Source organism: Otolemur garnettii, unplaced genomic scaffold, assembly GCF_000181295.1.
Source record: "Otolemur garnettii isolate 467f Iridium unplaced genomic scaffold, OtoGar3 scaffold00096, whole genome shotgun sequence".
Classification (NCBI taxonomy): domain Eukaryota; kingdom Metazoa; phylum Chordata; class Mammalia; order Primates; family Galagidae; genus Otolemur; species Otolemur garnettii.
Genome location: NW_003852491.1, coordinates 6,300,694 through 6,303,077, shown reverse-complemented (window position 1 = coordinate 6,303,077; position 2,384 = coordinate 6,300,694). Strand labels below are relative to the sequence as shown.

The following is a 2,384-nucleotide window of genomic DNA, read 5'->3' as shown; positions in this document are numbered from 1 at the left end:
CTTCGCGACCAGCGGTCTCCATCCCGGCGCGCTCTGGACTCAATGCTTGTGGACTTGGTCAGTGACAGCGATGAGGATATCCTGGAGGTCGTAACCGCGCGTGGTGCTGCGGACCCGGTTGAGGTTCCGCTCTCAGGCCCCCCAGTGCCGGCAGCTACCCGGGACGACAGCGACAGTGACAGTGAAAGGGCGGAGGCGGAGCCCTCAGGATCTCCGCGGAAGCTGGTCAGGCGGCGGCGGCGGCGACTGCTGCTGGAACCAGGGGAGGCACCGGTGGTTCCTGTGTACTCTGGGAAGGTGCAGCCAGGTCCCCGGGGAGGGCTGGTGTGGAAGGGCTGAAGGGCGAGGGGTTTGGGCGACCAGAGTGGGGCCAGAGGCTCGTGGAGGGCGGGGCTGTATTTAACGAGTGTTGAGGCTGGGGTCCTAGGGCTGGTCTTGAGGGGCTAAACGGAAGCCAGGGGCTAGGTAGGGTGTGGGACTAGACAGAGATGCAGGACTCCTAGAGTTTCTGCAGACTGGGGAGGAGAAGGACTTTGGGATGTGTAGCTAGTTTGGAGTATGTTGCATATATGGAATCTCTGGTTGCTGTAGTCGTGGCGACACAGGGAGTCTGAGGGGTCTCTGAGGGTTCAGAGAGGGTCTGGGAGACCTGAGACTGGGATCTGAGACGGGTTGGATTTTGAGGTTGGGACCTATTGCTAAGGAAGCCTGGGAGTTGGAGTATTGGGGGCTGGAGTCCACAGGAGTTCAGAGAGGACTGGGGAGCACCAAGAGGCTGGGGTCTCAAAATGGTTGGGTAGGCTAAGGGGGCTGAGACTCTCAAGGAGTCTAGGGTAGAGGAATGGCTAGCAACTTAATTAAAAAGGAGAACTAGACTTGCCTTTTCAGAATGCCTTAGGAAAAGGGGTACTGGAAGGGTACTACAATTTCATATCCGGAACTGGACTCCTGGGACCCCAAGAGAGGGCCATGGAATTGATGTCCTTAGGGAAGTCTTGGGAGCTGGGTGTCAGGGAAGAATCACCTTGTTTTCCCTTTCTGTAAGGTGGGGACTTGAGACTGACCCTCTTACATTTTGCCTTTGCAGGTGAAAAGCAGCCTCCACCTTATCCCAGATCACCTATCCCTCCTGAAGCTCTATCCACCAGGGGCTGAGGAAGGTAATGGAGAGATTCCAGGGAGAGGCACCCAGTACTGGCTGCTCTGAGGAGACTTCCTGAAGTTTATATCCCTGTAGTCAGTTGTCTGTCCTGAGACTCAGGGGAAGGACATGGGAGAGGGGACTCTCTTGTGTACTTGCCAGGAAAGGGTTCCAGTTATGAAAGGACCTGAAATGCTAACCAGAAGACACAGAAGCTGACTTAGGAAGTTATGTCAAACCACCCTCCTCCCTACTCCTCTGGCATTAGAGTGTGTTAATAAGATGATTTCTAGTGCCACCCCCAGAGACTCTGATTCTGTAATCCTGGGAGGAGGGGTTGGGTAGGTATTGGGAATCTGTGATACCTTGTTACCTCTTCAACAAGTTCCCTGGGGAACACCCTGGAGCCCGCAGAGTGTTCTTTAAGTCTTATCAGGGTGGCTGCTCATTCTTTGTCCTCCCCCAGTGATTGTAATTTTTGCAAACCACTCAAGGTCAGAAAATAGGAATTAAATCTAAGAAGGGAGTGTCTAGTGGGGAAATGCAGACCTTGGAGTAAAGACTTCTGTATCGGCTCAGCGCCTGTGGCTCAAGTGGCTAAGGTGCCAACCACATACACGAGAGCTGGCAGGTTCAAATCTAGCCTGAGCCTGCCAAACAACAATGACAACTACAACCAAAAAATAGCCAAGCAATGTTGCGGGTGCCTGTAGTCCCAGCTACTTGGGAGGCTGAGGCAAGAGAAACACTTAAGCCTAGGAATTGGAGGTTGCTGTGAGCTGTGATGCCACAGCACTCTACCCAGGGCAACAGCTTAAGGCTCTGTCTCAAAAAAAAGACTTCTGTACCATGAGGGAGTGTGGTTAAATGATTAAGAGCAGAAATAGAAGCCATCTGGCTGGTTTGAATCCTAACCCTAAAAGCTGTGTGACCTTGGGCAAATTACTTAATCTCTCAGTGCTTTATTTTCCTCATCATGAGAGTGGGGGTAATGACACATGTTAAAGGATTTTGCTGAATTTAGTTAAAGGGAATATAGAGAGAGCTATCTCTTGCTATGTATATGGTTCAGGACAGTACCTAGAATGTAGAAGTGCTAGTGAAAATTACCTCTATCCTTGCTCAAAATATGAGCCCAGCAGTGTTGGCTATTCCCCAGAAGCTTGCTAGAAATGCAGGCTCAAGCTTTTGGCAGCTGTTATAATTAGTTAGTACATGATTTTTCTTTTTCTTTTTTTTTTTT

At 51.1% G+C, this 2,384-nt stretch overlaps 1 protein-coding gene across 1 annotated transcript in view; it reads left to right on the top strand.

Moving 5' to 3' along the window:
• NFATC2IP (nuclear factor of activated T cells 2 interacting protein) overlaps positions 1-2,384 on the top strand; it is an 18,514-nt gene that overhangs the window by 205 nt on the left and 15,925 nt on the right. Inside the window, exons 2-3 of the mRNA XM_012808917.2 lie at positions 2-297; positions 1,088-1,160. Coding sequence (XP_012664371.2) covers positions 2-297; positions 1,088-1,160 — 369 coding nt within the window. The remainder of the gene's footprint in view (position 1; positions 298-1,087; positions 1,161-2,384) is intronic.